The 17961-nt window shown below is 44.9% G+C and overlaps 1 protein-coding gene across 5 annotated transcripts in view; it reads right to left on the bottom strand.

Annotated features, from left to right (window-relative positions):
• Nucleotides 1-385: 385 nt before the first annotated feature.
• The window catches only part of rabgap1l (RAB GTPase activating protein 1-like), a 586024-nt gene continuing 568448 nt past the window's right edge, over nucleotides 386-17961 (bottom strand). For all 5 annotated transcript variants that reach the window (XM_063063651.1, XM_063063655.1, XM_063063653.1 and 2 more), the window contains 6 exons: nucleotides 13465-13575; nucleotides 12717-12821; nucleotides 11278-11361; nucleotides 10323-10394; nucleotides 2361-2555; nucleotides 386-1403 (listed from right to left, as the gene is read on the bottom strand). In XM_063063651.1, the coding sequence (XP_062919721.1) occupies nucleotides 1251-1403; nucleotides 2361-2555; nucleotides 10323-10394; nucleotides 11278-11361; nucleotides 12717-12821; nucleotides 13465-13575 (720 nt within the window). In that variant the 3' untranslated portion in view covers nucleotides 386-1250. The remainder of the gene's footprint in view (nucleotides 1404-2360; nucleotides 2556-10322; nucleotides 10395-11277; nucleotides 11362-12716; nucleotides 12822-13464; nucleotides 13576-17961) is intronic.

The following is a 17961-nucleotide window of genomic DNA, read 5'->3' as shown; positions in this document are numbered from 1 at the left end:
GCAAATGTGCCAAATGTTTTCTTCCCCGTCCTGTCCAGTCATTGTGCCTTTCCAATGACAGCTATTTCTGTGTCATTCACCCTTTGTTGGTTATGGATGGATGTCTAAAATCCTGCTGGATCTAACATCTGGTAATGTGGACAAGCCCTGGTCAGTTAATGAGTGTCTGTGCCACAGGCAGTGGTCAGGATATCCTGCATGCAGTGCAGTGCTAGAGAGCAATGGTCCCAAGCTTTTGCTGTCCAGGAGTTTGTCCCAACTTACTCTGGATCTGCTCTAGCTGAACTGGCAAGGTGATCGAGGAGCTGGGAATGCCCTATAGACAAATGTGTTATCTCCCATGATGGAGTGTCACAGAATTCAGGCAGACACAAGTCTGAGCCAGTTAGTTTATTTTCGAAAATACAACTGTTAGAAATTCAAGCTCTCCCATAGGTCTGGGTCTGTGCCATGAGTCAAGAGATGGGAAGCCTGAAACTATAGATAACCCGAAACAGAAAAAACCTACCTCCTGCCAGGACAGGAAGCAGATTAAGCATAAAATCTTTCCCAAATTTAACTATTTTTAATATTGAGCCAGTTTGAAAATTAGAGAAACAAGATAGATAATTTCTTTATACATTGTGCAAATTGAATCCAGTATCAGTTACATTGCCACATCTACACACATCAGTTTGTAAAGACTCTAAGAGGAGAAGGTTGGGGCAGTCCTGCAGGATGTTAAAAGAACATTCAAGGTGTCCAGCCAGTGGCCATGTGGCTCAGCAACCAACATAAACAATGCAACAAATATCAGCCGATCAAATCAACTGAGGGTGACACTCTCAGTCAGTCTGAGACAGACTGGCACAGAGCTTGATTGTTCTCAGTCACTGAGCCCAGGGAGGGAAGGAAGATGTTATTATATTCAGGGAGGGGTAGAATACTGTAGGGAAACCTTCCCTCATGCAGAGTACAGAACTGGTGCTTTTACTACATTGGCCAGTGGCAATGTCAATCAAAAGACCAATGGCAATGAAAGGAACACCAAGGTAATATAAAATACAATAAACATCTGTTGCCTTACAATACACAAACCAACAGTTAGTAACATTGGATTAAATAATGAACGAACCTATGAATGTACAAAAGGGCTAACAGTGGTCAGCCAGACAGGCTGGTACTCTCCAGTAACTGCCTTTCCCCTGTGCAGCCTGGCTGTGTGGAGTAGTGTTTAGGATGCTGCTCACACAGTCTGGAGCTGGTCAGGACTATGTGCTCTCTTTGGGAGGAGGAGGGGGAGGGGGAGTGGGTGGGGACTGTGTGCTGGTGGCAGTTTTGATAGAGTTCAGGGTCTTGCTGAGCCAGGAGTTTTTGGTGGCTTGAATCTCGTTGAGCAGAGTTCCCCGGTGGTGCTCCAGCTCCTGTTAAAAGAACATACAACAGAGAAGGAATTCAGCCCCAAAATCGCACATGGGGGTGGGGTGGGAACACTCAACACAATTGTACTTGTACACATATTGGGTAGATAGAGGCAGTGGAGAAAGAGAGAGAGAAAACTTCAGAGAGGGGAAGAGATAGGAGAGAGAGAAAAGAAGGAGAGGGGGAAAGACGGGAGGGATGGAGAGGAGGGAGGGAGAGAAGGGAGAGGAGGGAGGGAGAGAAGAGAGAGGGGGAGGGAGAGAGGGGGAGAGATAGGACAGGGGGAGAAGGGAGAGATAGAGAGAGAGAGGGAAGGAAAAGAGAGAGAGAGGGAGAAATAGGAGAGGGGGAGATAGGGGTGAGAGGGGAAGAGGGAGAGAGAGAGTGGAGAACAGAGAGGGACTGGAGAAGAAATAGAGAAAGAGAGGGAGAGAAATGGAGGGGAGGACAGAGGGAGAGAAGGGGAGGGGAGAGTAGGAGAGAAGAAGTAGAAGGTAAGAAATAGTGAAATAGTGAGAAAGACAAAATGTGAAAGAGAGAAAGGGAGCAACAATGAGACATGCAGAGACATAGTGAAGGAGAGTGAGTGAGGAATAAAACAGGGATGAGAAAGACTGAGATGGGACTTGGCTAGAGGATTGAGACGGAGTGGAACTAAGGGTGTGTCAGACTTGGAGAACGAGAGAGAGTGAATGTGACTACAATGAGATAGGAGAACATAAGCGATAGGAAGAGAAAGTAAAATAATAGGAGGAGGATAAGGAAAAATGAGATAACAAAAAACATGTGAGAGAGAGAATGAGTGAGGACAATGACTTAGAGAGAATGTTAAAAAGGGTTAATATGCAGGAGAGAGGGAGAAAGGGAGAGAAAGGAGAGAGAGGGGAAAGAAAGAAGGGAGAGGAGGTAGCCTTTCACCAGTAGCTGGTTCAGCTCTTACCTCCCTGTTGAACTGGTACCTGTATTTTGCATTTAGCCTCCACGAGCTGTAGTTTGGTTTGTGCGAGTTCCAGTTCCATCTCTCTCAGCTGTTTCTTTAGGAGTTCCTTCTCTTCATCCACATCCTGGTGCATGTTGGCCTGCCCAGGCTCTGGGATCAGCTCGCCGTCCTTTCTGAAGAGCTCGCAGCACCGCTCACAAGTCAGCACCTTACCCTGATGGTTGAACAAAGCACTCCATCAATAGGCTCTCCAATTTTGAAAGGCAGAGCTAAAACTTTCCCACCCTCACACTCTCCCAGGTGAAGGGATGTGTTCCAGAGCAAGAAGACAGAACTGGGCAGTTGGGAGATGACTGTCCACACAGCAGCTGTGAAAATCCAGAGATCTCTGAATTATGAGTTACTGAGACTAGGAATCAATTAAAACTCACAAACCAAAACTGTTACGGCTTTATACAATATAAGGTTTGACAAGTTTTTTTTAAAAAACATGTTACAGAGGGAGAGGGGAGAGAGGGTAGACAGAGAAAAGGAGAAGATAGTGGGAGAGGAAAAGGAGAGGGTTGATTGGATGGGAAAGGTTCAGAAGGATAAGTGGGCAAATGGGACTAGCTTAGTTGGGCAACCTAATCAGCATGGAGCAGTTGGGCAGAAGGGCTTGTTTCCGTACTACATTACTTTGTGACTAATTTTTTTTTAGGTAAAGATATAGAGGATACAGAAACAAGATGGAGAGACGGATTGAAAATGGAAAATATAATTCTGGGAGGTGACAGCCTTCTGTTCCTGTTGAGAACTGGAATGCACTGGCAGACGGGTTGGTGAGACAAACAGAATTAGTGATGCAGTAGGGATAAAGCGAGATTAATGGCTAAGACACTGAACAGCAGGACCCTGGATGAATGCTCCTCTGTATTGCAGGATTTAAATCCATTGCCAGATAGGCAACTCAGGATGTTTTCAAAAATTTAGTACATCCCTTGGGTTCAGAATTACACACACACACTTGTGTCACAATCCCGTCGATTTCCTCTACACAGTGGCTACAGTTTTCCTGCACACAAGTACGGACTGCACATCTGACAAGGTGCTGTGCAACTAACATCCTCAATCCAAGCTTATGATAGAAGGAAGGTCATTGATGAAGCAGCTGAAGATAGTTTGGTCAAGAACAATGTTCTCAATAACTCCTGCAGTGATGCCCAACGATCATAATGACCTTCCTTTGAAAACCACTGACTGCAATTTGCCAGACTGGATGGTAACAAGCTGTATTGGATTTGTCATGCTTTTTGTAAATGCCCTGGGGAATGTTCCACACTGTCAGGTAACTGTACTGGAGCAGCTTTACTAGAGGCATAGCTAGTTCTAGAGCACAGGTCTTCAGTATTACAGCAAAACCCTTTAATGCTTCCAGTGTTCTCAGTTTCCTGATGTTATGTGGAATGAATCAAACTGGCCCGATACTATCTATCCTGAGCCCAACACATTGATGCAATCACAAAAGTGGGTCAGTGGCTCTGCTTTATTGGGAGTTTGAAGGGATTGGGTATGTCACCAAAGACTACAAATTTTGATAGTTGTACAACAGCAAACATTTTGACTGGCTGCATCAGAGCTTGGTATGGAGGCTGCAATCAGCAGGGGTGCAAGGGGTTTTAGACTCAGCTGGCTCTGTCATGGGCACAACCCTCCTCACGATCAAGAAGGTGGCATCCATCACTAAGGCACAACACCATCCGGCACGTGCTTTCTTTTCGCTACCATCATTGGGGAAGAGGTTTAGGAAGTTGAAGATCCACATTCAATGATTCAGAAACAGCTTCTTCCCCTTCATCATTACATTTCTGAATGGTCCATGGACACATTAACACTAGCATCATTATGATCCCACCACCAAGAACATCCTTCCCTCCCCCCCACCCCCGACCCCATTTTCTGCTGCAGGGTCTCCCTTGTCCATTCGTCCCTCCTCACTGATCTCCGTTCTGGCACTTATCCTTGCAAGTAGAACAACTGCTACACCTCCTCCCTCACTACCATTCAGAGCCCCAAACAGTCCTTCCAGGTGAGGTGACACTTCACCTGAGAGTCTATTGGGATCATATACTTCCGGTGTGGCCTCCTGTATATTGGTGAGACCCGATGTAGATTGGGAAAACGTTTTGCCAAGCACCAAAACTCTACCTACCAGTAAAAGCAGGATCTCCCAGTGGCCACCCATTTTAATTCCATTTCCCATTCCCATTCTGATATGTCCATCCATGGCCTCCTCCACTGTTGTGATGAGGCCACACTTAGGTGGAAGGAACAACACCTTATATTCAATTTGGGTAGCCTCCAACCTGATGGCACGAATATCAATTTCTCGAACTTCCAGTATTTCCCCCCACCCCCTCCTTTCCTTCACCATTTTCCATCCCCTTTTCCGTCTCTTACCTTATCTCCATGCTTGCCCATCACCTCCCTTTCTTCCATGGCCTTGTCTCTTTTATCAATTTACTTCCCAGCTCTTTACTTCATCCTTCACCCTTCAGGTTTTACCTATCACCTAGTGCTTCTCTCTCCCCTTTCCCCCACGCTCCCCCCACCTTTTAAATCTACTCCTCAAGCTTTTTTCCTCCAGTCGTGCCAATGGGTTTTGGCCTAAAACGTCGAATGTATCCTTTTCCTAGATGCTACCTTGCCCGCTGTGTTGCTCAGATATCCAGCATCTGCAGATTTTCTCTTGTTTTTCATTATTTCTATTTTTTGCACCATTCATTTATTGTTAGTTTATGCTAATTTTATATCTTTGCACTGTCAATTATCCTTTTCAGAGTACTGAGATGGATTATTCACGGGAGCAAATGGTCAAGCCTTTATCACTCACATGTTGAGGATGGGATGTTCTTGGACCTTTCTCCTCCTGTGAGCTACGTATTTAATAGTCCACCACCATTCACGACTGGATGTGGTAGGATCACAGAACTTTGATTGGAATCATGGGTTGTGAGATCACTTATCTCTGTGTGTTTCATGTTGTTACTGTTCAGTGTGCACCTAATCCTATATTACAGGGTCACTCGGCTGCCATCTCATCAGTATTGGTTATACCTGGTGCACCTCCCAGTTAACCCTTCTCCACTCCTCCCTGCACCAGGGCTGACAGTATGAAGTTACAGATTTCTGCTATGGCTGCTGGTCTACAGTGCGGCACAACAGGGAGGGTGATGGGATTGTCTCCATAAGGACTGTACAGTAGTCACTTCCAGCAATTCATCTGCTACAGGTAGTTTGCCGAAGGGAGTGTTAAGTAGGTGTAAACCACCTATTGTTTCACTCACTACCTGTCAGTCATAGAGAAGTACAGCACAGAAACGGGCCCTTCACCCCATCCAGTTCATGCTGAAACCATCGCCTACTGCCACTGATCTGCACCAAGCCCATAGCCCCTCCATATCATACTATCCACATACCCTTCCAAACTTCTGTCAAACATTGAGATCAACTCCCATGGACTACTTGTGCTAGCAGCTCATTCCACACTCTCACGACCCTCTGAATGAAGAAGTTTCCCCTCATGTTGCCCTTAAACTTCTCATCCTTCAGTCATAACCTCTGATTGCAGTCCCATCTAACCTCAGTGGAAAAAGCCTGCTTGCACTTACCCTATCTATACCGCTTGTAATTTTGTATACCTCTATCAAATCTCCTCTTAATCTTCTATGTTCTAAAGAATACAGCCCTTAACCTATTCAATCTTTCCTTATAACTCAGGTCCTCCAAACTTGGCAATATCCTTGTCAATTTTCTCTGCACTCTTTCAACCTTGTTTACATCTTTCCTGTAGGTAGGTGACCAAAACTGCACACAATACTCCAAATTAGGCCTCACCAATGTCTTATACAACATACCATCTCATCTTCTGTACTCAATACATTGATTTATGGAGGTCTTTACGATCCAATTTCTCTGTGATGCCACTTTCAGATAATTATGGACCTGTATTCCCAGATCCCTTTGCTCTACCATACTCCTCACTGCCCTACCATTCACTGTGTAAGACCTCCCCGGTTGGCCCTACCGAAGTCCAACACCTTGCACTTGTCTGCATCAAATTCCATTTGCCACTTTTCAGCCCATTTTTCCAGCTGATGCAGGTCCCTCTGCAAGCCATGATAGCCTTCCTCACTGTCAACTACACCCCCAAACATGGTGTCATCCGCAAATTTGTTGATCTAGTTCGCCACATTATCATCCAGATCATTAATATAGATGATGAACACGAAAGGACCCAGCACTGATCCCTGTGTCACACCGCTAGTCACAGGCCTCCAGTCAGAGAGGCAACCCTCTTCTAACCACCCACAAAGCCAATGTCTAATACAATTTACTATCTCATCCTGAATGCTGAGTGACTGAACCTTCTTGATCAGCCTCCTATATGGGACCTTGTCAAGTACCTGACTAAGGTCCATGTAGACAACATCCATTACCTTGCCATCATCCACTTTCCTGGTAACTTCCTCGAAAAGCTCTCTAAGATTGGTTAGACATGATCTACCATGCACGAGGACATGTTGACTATCCTTAATCAGTCCACGACTATCCAATACTTGTATATCCCATCCCTTAGAATACCTTCCAATAACTTTTCCACAGCTGATCTTTGACAACTGGCTCAGAGCCCCAATCTGATAGCAATTCTTTATCAACCACTCTCTGTGAGAAAAATCGTCCCCATTGGATCCCCTTTCAAGTTTCTTCCCCTCGCCTTAATCCTATGCCCTCTTGTTCTTGATACCTCTAGAGTCGTTGATATCTGGAAGGTGCTGCCAGAGCAGGTGATGGAATCAGATACAATCACAATGTTTAAGATGCTTTCAGACAGACATTTGAACAGGCAGGGCATCTCCTCTTTTTATGCCTCTTGTAATTTTATGTACTTCTATGAGGTCACCCCTCACTTAGCCCCCTTCACTCAAGGAAAGACAGACTCTTCCCAGCCTATCTAATCCCTCCCCATAACTCCAATCTAGGCAACACCCTGGTGAATCTCCTCTGCATTCTTGCCTCTGCAACTACATTCTTCCTGGCCAGAACTGCACACAATACTCTCAGTACAGTGTAACCAATGTTTTGTATAGTTGCAAAATTACGTCCCAACACTCTATGTCCCAATTTATGAAAAGCAAGTATGAAATACACTTTCTTCACCATCTATTGAATCCTATTGATCTGTGTTGGCATATTCAGAGAACCGTGCACTTGAATCCCCAGATCCATTGTTTATCAATATTCCACAGCACCCTTCCATCTACAGTATATGCCTCCCTCATTTGACTTCCCAAACGGCAGTCTCACACTCGTCTGGATTAAATTCCATCTGCCAATCCTCTTTTCAGTTTTCTATCTCAGCTATATCCTGCTGTATCTTTAGACAACAATTCTTCCCATCAATTTTCATCAGCACCAATTTTCAAGTCATCTGCATACTTACTAATCATTCCTCCTACACTCACACCCAAGTTGTAAATGTAAATTTCACACGGAAACTCTAAGGGATGTTACAGTTGTTGTTAATTTATTGTCAACCCGACACAACAGAGCAGAACATGACATGACCAGAGAAGCTGTACACAGTCATGTCTGAACTGAAAGCCTCATACAGTCAAAGGAGACAGTTTTGTGACTTCAGAAGTGGTAGGAACAAAGAGAAAGAGGTCCGACAAATTTTTCTTCAGAGGTGGTTTGTCATTGCCTTCTTCTGGGCAGTGTCTTTACAAGATGGGTGATCCCAGCCATTATCAATACTCTTCAGAGGTTGTTTGCCTAGCGTTAGTGGTCGCATAACCAGGAGTTGTGATATGTGCCACCTGCTCCCATGGCTTCACATGATCCTGATTTGCGGGGGGGGGGGGGGTGGTGGTGGTCAAGAGTGACCTGCAGGCTAGCGGAGAGAAGGAGCGCTTTATCCCTCCTTTGGTAGAACAAGTCTCCACCCTACTACCCTTGTAATCACTGCTGTTATTTATTAGTTATCAGTCTCTGTGTAAAGATTTATTTGAATAGTATAGTGCATACATGTAGTTCAGGAAAAAGGTGATCAAAAATACAATGTATACAAAGTCATGAAGACAATTATGTTGAACCAGCAATTGTAGAGCTAACAACATTAAAAGAGGGATAGGTAGGGTCATGTTCAGCTGAGTTTATTGTCAAATGCACAAGTGCATATATGTACAGAGGCAATGAAAAACTTGCAGTGGTAACACAGGCACTGAACTTTAGAGACACAACATTCAAAAGAAAAAACATAAACTAAACATAAATTCTATAAGAAAAGTGCACAAAAGAACCTGATTAGAACCAAAAGCAAAACAAAGATAGTAAGAATATTTTTCTTGGATGGGAATGTCTAAGACCAAGGTTTGTTTATTTATTTATTGAGATATAAGCTCTTCTGGGCCTTCAAGCTGCGTTGCCCAGCAACACCCAATTTAACCCTAGCCTAATCATGGGACAGCTTACAACAACCTACCAACTGGTACATCTTTGAACTGTGGGAGGAAACTGGAGCATCTGGAGGAAACCTATACAGTCACTGGGAGAAGGTACAACTCCTTATAAGCAGCAGTGGGAATTGAACCCGGGTTGCTGGTACTGTGAAGTATTGTGCTAACCACTACACTACTGCACCAAGCAGTTGGAGGTTTAGAGATGTTGAATCTGCTGATATTGATTCTGAGGTTCTTCGGAAGTAAAGAATGAGGCATAAAACCAGGTGGTTGTGTTTTATCAAGTGTAACAAAAACAAAGAAGAGAAATCATGGTCATTTCATACTCAGACTGTAGATAACAGCACATTCCAGTGATAACAATTAATCTATTAACTAGCCAGATTCAAATGACATGACACCTGCTGCACAAAGAACTGAGAAGATTCTAGAAAAACACAGAATCAGCTATACAACAATTATTGGGAAATTTACTAAACAATTACATGTATATAGGTGATCATATAAAAATTATAAGTAAGCATGGAAAAGTTAAACTACAAGGAAAATGCTAGAAAAATAACAATTCTACACCTGAATCCAACAGAGAGGATCTGCGGAGAAGTGTTTTCACTAGAAGGTGGTTGCAATCTGGAACACACACCTAGAGAAGGTTGCACAGACAGAGACATTTACAACATTTAAGGAGAATCGTCACACACATGTGAATTGCCAAGGCATTGAAGGCTATGGACCTAACCTAAGTAAATGGGGTTAGTAATGATCAGTAGCATGTAGTGGGCTGAAGGGCCTGTTTCTGTGCTAACAACTCTTTAAACAGGGGGTAAGAACAGTTGCAGCTGAAGCCCACCTGTGGAAGTTCTTGCACTTTGCAAAATCAGACATATATTGCATTTCACCTGGACTGACCACACCGGCTGTGTGACGAAAAAAGCACAATAGCATCTCTTCCACCTCTGGTGACTGAAGTAGTTCAGCATTAGCCCCCAAATCCTCAAGACCTTCTATAGGGGTACCATTGAGAGCATCTTGACTGGCTGTATCACTGGCTGGTACGGGTATAATGAATGCATTGTAACTATAGAATTTGGCTTGATGTTACCCTGAACTTTAGCATATAAAAATGTGATGTAACGTTGGGTCAGGGAACCTCTCTCCAAAGTGATTCCAAATGCTGTCAGCTTGTGTGTGCCAAATAAAGGATTTATTCTCTCTGGTGCTTTCGTTAACAGTCACAACAGACTTTTATTGTTTCTGGGGAAGCCTCGGAACCCCTGCGGCTGTACCCAACCAGTGTTACCAGGCTCAGACTCCTGTTGAGACGGTAGCAGGGTTGTCAAGGCAAGGAGCTGAGTCTATGACAGAGGCTGTCCTGGACCAACATAAGAACCAGGTCGGCCCTGCAGGGGATCGGGGTCACACTTGGATATGTGCAGAAGGGGAACATTCAAAGCCAGTTTGTCAATAGGAGTCACACGTACCTTTACCATCTCCAGCTCCTCCTTACTGGCAGCTTGCTGCTTCTCCAGTCGTGTGCTCAGCTGTGAACAGATCTTAACAAAGAGGAAGGATCAGTGTTGGTCCTGTTACACAACAAACGGAAGACAGAGGCCATGGAGGGAGAAGGGGAGGCAAAAGAGTAAAACCACATCGAGTCTGGACCGTAGAGCTTAGATAAATGAAGGGCCATCTCAACCAATCATATGAGAACCTAAGGGAGGCTGGCAGTGTAGATGTTGAGATGAGGTTACCAGCAACAGAGCCACGAACAAAAGATATCACAGTAACAAAATAAGGGGGCCAGTCAGTTAAATCTGAGGTGGATAGAAATTTCTTCTCCCAGACAGTGGGGACAAGAGCTGTCTGCACCGAGGAGACGGGATCTGGGGGAAAGGAGCTGTCTGCACTGAGGAGACAGGGCTGGGGTAAAGGGGCTGTCTGCACTGAGGAGACAGGGTCTGGGGTAAAGGAGCTGTCTGCACTGAGGTGACAGGTCTGGGGGTAAAGGAGCTGTCTGCACTGAGGTGACAGGTCTGGGGGTAAAGGAGCTGTCTGCACTGAGGTGACAGGTCTGGGGGTAAAGGAGCTGCCTGCACTGAGGAGACGGGGTCTGGGTGAAAGGAGCTGTCTGCACTGAGGAGACGGGGTCTGGGGGTAAGGAGCTGTCTGCACTGAGGAGATGGGGTCAAGGGATGAGGAGCTCTTTCAACCCTATTTTATTGCTCTAACCACAGGGTTTAGAAGGTCCAGAAGAAGGGAGTGGAACTTCAGTCTGACTGATTCATAGCTAATGGTCCCAAAAATATAGAGAGATTGTGTCACCATCCACCTTACCCGACCCTCAGCCCCATCAGTGTAACCTCCGCCCCTCAGCCACCAGTGGTAATGGCCCTGTGTCTGAACTGTCTGCGGGCGATGGTGTCTTTCTGTCAGTACCTGCTTGTACTCTGAAATTATAGCACTCGTCTTCTTCACCTCCGACTCCGCTTTCTCCAACTCTCTGCGGAAAACCTCCTTGATCTGTAATGGAAAATCCAGAGAGAAGTACAAACCTACATCATCCTCTGAGGTTTGGTCAGTGCCTCACTCCCATACCCACGTCCTGTCCTCTGGTCTCCTTCCAACACCAGGGCCAGACTTTCCCATCCACAGCCCTGGCCCAGGGACTCTCTCCCACACCCAGGTCTGGCCCTTCCACCCACAGCTTTTGCCCAGGCCTTCAATCCCTCAGCTAAGCCTGGCCTCACTCACACACCTAGGCCTAGGTCTTCCATCCACATCCCTGGCCCAGGGTCTCACTCTCACACCTACGTTCTCTTGTAGAAGCTCACTCCCACACCTTGTCCAGGCCTCACTCTCACACCCACATCCTGTTCTAGGGTCTCACTCCCACACCTTGTCCAGGCCTCACTCTCACACCCACGTTCTCTTCTAGAGGCTCACTCCCACACCTGGACCAGGCCTCACTCTCACACCCAAGCCTGACTCTTCCATCCACACCCGTGGCCCAGGGTCTCACTCTCACATCTGCTCAGTCCCACACTAAGACAAGCCTCATTCCCACAGCTCTGGCTCAGGGTTTCCCACCCTCACTCAGGAACAGCCCAGGCCATTACTTCCTCACCAGTCGCGGTCCCAATTTTAATCCCAAGGCCTGACAGAGGGTGGAGCTTAGTCAAGATGGCACTAAATGACGACTCCTTTGCTTGCATCTTCAGAAACAGCTCAATTTTCATCTTTAGTATCTCTATTTTTCCCTTTCAGGGTTCTTTTGAAGACCCTGACCTGGAGTTACACACTGACTTCGGTTCTTTGCAGGAATAGGACCTGCTCTTGGGGTGTCACGACTGGCCATTATCCGACATGCCAAGCGTGCAGCCTAAGAGTTCGGCTTGCCTTTGGAGGCCTAAGATTTCGGGGCTCTAGAGATGGGCGGAACAAAGGTTGGTGTCCCTTTTAACATCGTAAAGTAGCAAATTGTTTGTCTCCCCTCTTGCTGTGAAACAGAGACATCTATTTCTCCCTTATTAGGGAGAGAGAGAGCTTGTGGTATGTCGAATACTGGGTGAACAAGTAGTCTTTGGAGTACTGCAAGTCTGTGTCTTTGCTGTTGCTTTGCTCACGCTTGAGTGTTCGATGACAGGTGCTGACGCTTTTTATTGCCAGTGGGGGGAGGGGGTATCGTTGCTTGCTGTTGCTTATGCATGGGAGGGAGGGGAGCTGGGGGGTATTTTGGGGTTCTAACATTTAACTGTCATTCATTCTTTGGGGCACTTCTCTGTTTTTGCCGATTGTTGTGAAGGAAAAGCACTTCAGGATGTGTATTGTATACATTTCTCCGACATTAAATGTACTTTTGAAACTTTTGACCCTACCTGGGCTGACTCTTCCTCCTGCCTCCTCTTCTCATCTTCTGTCTCCACCAACTTCTGTTTGGTCTGCAGGAGCTCTTTGTTGAGGACATCTGCTTTGTCTTCAATCTGTGCGAAGGATCATGGCTGGGTCAGTGATGAAGGTCCAGGTATTCCCAGCGCTTCATCCAACCCTCTCCTGCACTTCCTTCCCACCCCTATACCCCTACTTCAGACTGCAGCGCTCGGCTCAGAGAACGCAGGTCTTAGCTCTGGGTTGGAAGGTTATGGCTGGTGTGCATTCCAGTCTACCAGACCTCAATCCCAGCACAGAGGACTTTTGACTTGGTCCATCCATTGGCTGTGGGGGATGGACAATAAATGCGAGCAAGGCCAAAGTACCATTCCGGACTACAGGAGAAATAAACGTGAATCGCAACGTAGAGTGGCACTGCTGGTGGAGCACTGAAGGACAGTGGCAACGCACAGGGCTGTTTCTGTGTGCTGAAGTGCGAGGGACTATCCATCTCTGCAGTGGTGTTGATGTGTTCCATACTGAGGGGAGACTTTCAAACAACATGCATCACCCAACCATTATAATTATAGCGAAGGATTATCTGGGACTTATCATGCAACAGTTTATGGAATCTTCCTGTGCACTGTCTGGCCACCATGATTCCTGTAGCAATGATGGTGGTTCGCGCCAGAGTAAGGTACTCTGTGAAAGGTGTTACAGGAAAGGAAGTGTTCCACCCTACAGGGTTCCTCTCACCTGATCCAGGTCATTCCTCAGTGCGATCTTGCTGGTCACCAGCTCATGAGCCAGGTCATCGTTCTCCTGCTCCAGGCGCAGACTGGCCTCTTGCAGTCGCCGGTTCTCCCGCTGAGGAGCAAAGAGCAGAGGTTGGAACACTGAACCAAGAGGTATAGAGAGGGAGGGAGGGAGAGGGGAGAGGGGGAGGAGAGGGAGGGAGGGAGAGGGGAGAGGGGGAGGAGAGGGAGGGAGAGGGGAGGGGGGGAGAGAAGAGAGGTGGGCTGAGAACAATGGCAGGGAGAGAGTGAGTGGGAGAGAGACTGGAGGAGGAGAGAGACCGCAAGACTGCTGGGTCAGAGGGGAGAGAGAGGTGGGGAGAGGGAGGTGGTTGAATGGAGAGGTGGGGGAGAGATAGTGGTGAGAGAGAGAAGAAGGGCTAGAGGGAGGAGCGAGAGATGGGGCAAGGGAAGACAGAGTTGGGGGAGAAAGAAGGAGATGGGGAAGAGAGAGGGGGATGAAGTGGAGCACAGACTGGTGGGGTGGAGGAGACGAGGGAGAGCCAGGTAAACATTAAAAATGGCTGAAAGTGATGAATGGCATTAGAGAAACATGAATAGGAATTGAAAATGAATCTAGTGCTTTCTGTGTATATATGATGAATAAACTCTTCTTGGGCTTCCAGCCAGATACAGGTATTGATTATAACCTGCTTTTACGATGATTCCTGGGCATGTCTAGTCTAGTGGTATTTATACCCACATCATTTGTCCCTCCTGAATGGTTAGTCCTCATCTAATCAGGTTTCTGTTGTCCCACCTTGTTCACAGTGGAATTCCAGTTCTTACTTAAGAGTGAGGCCTTCGCCTTTTGCGGGTCAAAGGTGACCTGGGACTCAGGTTGGCTGGCATTTACAGAATTCTCTGTGAATGCAGAGCAGCATACATCAGCCAAAAGGGAAGGGGTGCATGGAAACCCACATCAAGGAGCCAAGGAGGTGTACCCATTTGGATTACCCAGAGAAATCAGTGGTAGCAAAACACCGTATTCGCAATGGCCATAGGATTAACTTTGATGGCACAAAACTACTGTGTTGTGCCAATGGCTTTTGGACTGCCTGGTAAAGGAAGTCATTGAAATAAAACTAGAGGAAAAGTATTTTAACAAAGACGAAGGCCTTGCTCTCAGTAAGAACTGGAATTTGATGGTAAACAAGGTGGGAGAGCAGAAACCTGATTGGATGAGGTCTACCAATCAGGAGGGACAGTCTACCATTGGACTAGACATGCCCAGGCATCATCCCGAATGAAGAATGTCATTGAAACGCTGGTTATAATCGATTCCTGTACCTAGCTGGATGTCTGAGAAGAGTTTATTCATGAATGGGAGTGGCTATAAAAAGGACAAACACAGTCACTGGGACAGTGCATCTGACCACATTATGCCCCAGTGGATCTGCACACAGGAGGCAGCTACTTTGGGAGTGTGTGCAAAGGAGACACAGGCCAAAACAACACTGCAGCAAAGTCTGGAGGATAATGGGGAAATGTGTTCAATACCAGTTATATGGGATATACAGAGAGGAGGTAAGAGAGAAAATAACAAGATAGGCAACTGTAGTAACTTTCAAAACAGGACATGAAAAGGATCAGAAGTTATAAGGCAATTAAAGAGAGAAACAAAAATAGTGATAAAAAGAGGAGACATTGAACAAAGGTATTGGGACAGACTGGGAAAGGAGACATAGTACTGGAAAAACAGGTTTCTGTGAAATGCTCTGAGAATCAGCACAGGCCTGGTGAATGGGCTCCTCCTCGATACAAGAAACATGAAATATGTGAATGGCAGTAAGACAAGGTGACACACTGAAATAGGAGTCACTGTGCGGAAAGGAGCACAGTCACAGTGAAGGAAGCAGGATTCTGGATGTAGATGTACTGATTATGAGAGGGACGTGGACAGAAAAAGAGAAAGAGTGAGGAAGAAAGGAGAGCACTGAGAAGGAAGAGAGAGTGGAGCTGTGGAGATAGAGAAAAGGAGGGAAGGAGAGACTGTTTCATGGATAGAAATACACAAATATGGAGGCAAGTAGTGATCCAACACTTGGAAAAATAAAGGGGAGGCAGAAAAAAATCTTTGCTCAATTGAGTCATCCATCGATCACGACATTAAAGTCATTCAAATTAGTTCCAGACTCATTTTATCTTTCACTTTACATACCATTACTGAAATTCTATCTTGTCTGCTTAGCGTTTGAATCTTTCTTAACTTATAATTAAGGATCATTGCAACTGTGGGTCAATACCCAGTATTTGTGAAAGACCTGAAAAGAGTTAGTAATGTTCATAGGGTGGAGAATTATTTGCCAATTCTGATAAACACCGACCTACCTTAAGATTTATCACAAGTTCTCATCTTGTCAAGCAAAATGATCCCCCTTGTCAAGAAAGACATTATCCCACAAGAGTAAAAAGCTTTCAAAGTGATTAAATCTTTAGTCCCAAATGAGACCATTTAAAATTTACTATGCTGTGGATATCTATATAGTGGTTGTATTTATATGTATATAATATTATAGGTATGCAAGTTGGGATGCATTCTATATTGAGTTGGAGTTTATAGCTAAGCAGGGAGAAGTGTTGTGTATTTTAAGATTGCAATAATATTTGAGTGATCTTGTAATTATATTGTTTTATTAAGCGTTCTTTGTTTACATTATTTCATTACTGGCTATATGTAAAAGTATGTTAATAGCATACATCATCATGCCACCACATCATATGTGCGCTCCTCGCTTAAAGTAAAAGACACATAACTCCCAGCTCTGTGTTTCTTTCTTCTGAATGGTTTTCATGATTTGAAGATACAAAACATAATTAACTTAATAAGAAATAAAAACTAAATTCTCAGCAGGTCAAACAAGTGGCAATTTTGGACAGAGAAACAGTGATAACCTTTTGGATTTTCAGGTAACCAACAGGAAACTTGTATTTCCCTCTCCACAGCTGCCATCCGAACTGTGGAAAAGTTCCAGTGAGTTTTTTGTTTTTTATTTCAGATTTCCAACATCTTGCCCTTTTTTTGTTTCACAACTTCATCCAAATAACAACAGTATGTTTATAACAGAATGTGAGTCATCCGTGAACAGACAAAATTAAATTGATCCAACTGCAAAAGTTGATGTGCATTTTTAGAAGTGATTTCTTTTAATGAAGATATTTTAACTTCAGTTTTCCAAATCATGAACTGAGGCTTTCAAAAACACCCTCTCATGAGATTCTTTACTAAATGCTTGATCTCCTCAGTGCAATCATTATTTTTATTCAATATCTCCATAAAATGACAGAAGGGCTTTCACCATGGTCAACCAAACACAAAATAAATCAGTCTAGGGTAGCAGAGGTTAGCACAATTAACAATGAAGACGATTGCCCTGTCCACAAAATCCAGCTAATTAGCAACCAATTCAACTGCTCTCAATCATTACAAAGCGATGAAAGTTATTGTACACAGTACTATTAAATAGGAGTCACTCACTAAAAATCTACTTATTAATCCCCAGTTTCGCCAAGACCATGGTTTCAAGACTCATTACAGCCTTGGTCCAAACATGAACCAGAGGTGAGCTAATTTGTAAGTGGCTTATCGTTGACACATGCACCAAGATACAGTGAAAGGCCTTTGTTTACAGGCCATTCAGATAGATCATTTCATACAGTTGGTGGGCTGAAATCAGCACGAGAGGTCACTCACTGGTAATGTAACGCGAGGTTTAAAAAGAGCTCTGGTGCTTTTGTCTCTTAATGGCAGGCTGCAATCAGTGTAGGGTCAATAAAATGAAAGGAGGTCTAAGTGGAGTGGCCATTGTGGGAGTGGGCCAGCGTTTGAATGTACAGGCTTTGGCTCAATAGGCTCAGGCAAAAACAGACCCGGGCAAGCACAGGCGGAGGTTCTAAGTAAGTAAATAAGAAAGTGCTTAGTAAGTTTTTTTGTCTGTTAATACAAAGCAAGTGCACTGAGAATGGGTTTGGAGTTAGTGGTATGTTCTTTATGTGAGATATGGGAACTCTGGGAGACTTCCATTCTCCCTGATAAGTACATCTACACAAAGTGCACTGAGCTGCAGCTCCTTAGAAACCATGTTAAGGAACTGGAGCCACAGCTGGACCTCTTGCTTACTGGTAAGGGTTCATGGCATAAAAAAGATTGGGAACCCCTGCACTGACAAAGCTTTATGGCACATTATTTTTGCATTTCTCTGCAATGTTTTGTTCCAGATGACTATTAACTTAATTTCTTCAAGGAACTCTGTGCACATTTTACAAACAGGTAATGTTCAGCCAGATGCAGTAGGTACCATTTCTGTTAACACATCAAAGGCCTATTTTTGTTTAAGTTTTTATTATTGGAAAAGCACAGTATGAAGACATTGTAGCTTTCAGTTTTGATTAACATAGAGTTTTTCAAGGTAGATTCTCTGAGCAAGATCCTGGAGTCCTATTTCACTCAGGGAGGTCT

This window comes from Mobula hypostoma, chromosome 12, assembly GCF_963921235.1.
Source record: "Mobula hypostoma chromosome 12, sMobHyp1.1, whole genome shotgun sequence".
Classification (NCBI taxonomy): domain Eukaryota; kingdom Metazoa; phylum Chordata; class Chondrichthyes; order Myliobatiformes; family Myliobatidae; genus Mobula; species Mobula hypostoma.
The sequence above is the reverse complement of the archived record's forward strand: the minus strand, read 5'-3'. Positions and strand labels throughout refer to the sequence as shown.